The sequence below is a fragment of the Etheostoma spectabile genome, chromosome 5, assembly GCF_008692095.1.
Source record: "Etheostoma spectabile isolate EspeVRDwgs_2016 chromosome 5, UIUC_Espe_1.0, whole genome shotgun sequence".
Lineage (NCBI taxonomy): Eukaryota > Metazoa > Chordata > Actinopteri > Perciformes > Percidae > Etheostoma > Etheostoma spectabile.
Genome location: NC_045737.1, coordinates 22,041,628 through 22,043,519, shown reverse-complemented (window position 1 = coordinate 22,043,519; position 1,892 = coordinate 22,041,628). Strand labels below are relative to the sequence as shown.

Here is a 1,892-nt window from a genome sequence, read left to right as displayed (position 1 = left end):
AACAAAAAAACAAAAAAAATCAGTTTTTCCAACAGGGACGTTGTAGAGCGCCCACTGGTGGACAAACTATGCAACTCCAACACTCATAACATGGTTGACCGTCCGTATTTTATTTTTTAAATATTCATTTGTCAGAATCATTTGTAATAAATGATTCTGATGAATGAATATTTAATAAATAAAATACCCCTTTTTTATTGCTTATTGGCCATTATAAATGCCTACAGCGATAGTTTGTAAAATGCCTAATATTGGCCGATAATATCGCCCCGCTGATATATCAGTTGGGCTCTAGAGTGAATGTGTTTGACGTGTGCTCATGTGCATATTTGTATCCATATGGTATATTACAGTATAGCACACATTACTCATGCTAATGAGGCTTTTAGGTATGATTCTATATCACAGCTGTTCTAATGTTGTGTGTCAGGTATTGCATGGAGAGCAGTATCTGGAGCTTTACAAACCTTTACCAACCTCAGGTATTTCCTTCTTTGCTATTAAAAACACATTCAATGCATTGTCTATTAGCAAGATAGATAGAGTTTTGTATCATAGTGCAATAAATGACATTTTAGAGCCTCTACCTGGATTAATGTTAGTGTACGTAACATGTCGTATAACTGGGAGCAGCCTGAGTATAATAGATGATTCTCTAGGTCTTTGCAAAGCCATTTTTTATGATGCCTCCATATAGAATCTCAAATTTGGGCTTGTCCCCTGAAGCCGTGATGGATTTTCTATTATACATCCTATAATAGAATATCCAAACTAAGAAAAAGACTACACTGTATGTAAAAGCGTGGCTCCAGTTTGTGCCTCTCATGAATTATCATTACAGCAAAGTTACAGAGCTTTCTAAAAGATAAATCCCTGAAGATTAATCAAACCAGAAGGTCGATTAACAACACATTACTGCATTTTTTGCAGATGTAACCATATACTGTACATTTTCTTCAAATTGTGACTATGTTTTTTAATTTCAAACAAAGATGGTAGCCAGAAATGACATATCTCATTTGATTTGATTTGATTTGATTTGTACAAATTGAACCACATTTAAAACTGGTATGGAACTTTCCAATGTTTTATATTTTCACACACCATGGCACCTTTATCTTTTTCTTGTGTTATACTGATAAGGACTGCAGCTAACATTGGACTGAAATAATGAATCTGAAGATTAATTGATAGTGGAAAAAATAGTTGTTTGGTCTTCAAGACGTCAAATAATGTCTTATTTTCCCACATCATAAGGTAATGTCTTGAAATAACTATTTTCTTATTTGACCAACAGTGCAAAACCCAAAATTGTTCAGTTAACTATAATGTAAGATGAAGAAGAGAAATCAATCAAGGAGACGACTCATTACCTTGAAAACAGCACCAAGTGTTGTTAAATGTTAGATGGACTTTTCAAACAGTCCATTAACTCTGGGACTCCAACATAAAGATAATGCATGTGTCATGTCATTAAGTACAGAGCTGGTTTAGTAATATTAGGCACTTACAGGACTAAAGAACAATTAAATGACTTTAAAACGATACTAATGTAGAATGTAAATGTGTAAAATACCTTTTCAGGTACACTTACCTCTGAGTGCATCATAGCAGACGTGTTGGACAAAGGATCTGGCGCCGTCATCCTCTTGGACGGTGAGTTTCTTTTCCCTCCAGGGTGCACAACTTTGATCATATAGTGCATTTATTCCACATTCATTTCTTTTTATCACTTTAATGTGTCTTTTCCTGAAAGTTGCCTCTCAGAATTAAAGCAAGTTAATTTCTAGACTGTGTCTGCCGGGATTGAAATAATGGACTTTGATCGGCTCATGTGTTTCTGTTTAACAATTCCATAGAGATGGATGATATTAGAACCACTCTGATCTATA

At 34.6% G+C, this 1,892-nt stretch overlaps 1 protein-coding gene across 1 annotated transcript in view; it reads left to right on the top strand.

The window, feature by feature from the left end:
• hsd17b4 (hydroxysteroid (17-beta) dehydrogenase 4) overlaps positions 1-1,892 on the top strand; it is a 23,391-nt gene that overhangs the window by 15,532 nt on the left and 5,967 nt on the right. The window contains exons 15-16 of the mRNA XM_032516140.1: positions 431-482; positions 1,585-1,656. Coding sequence (XP_032372031.1) covers positions 431-482; positions 1,585-1,656 — 124 coding nt within the window. The remainder of the gene's footprint in view (positions 1-430; positions 483-1,584; positions 1,657-1,892) is intronic.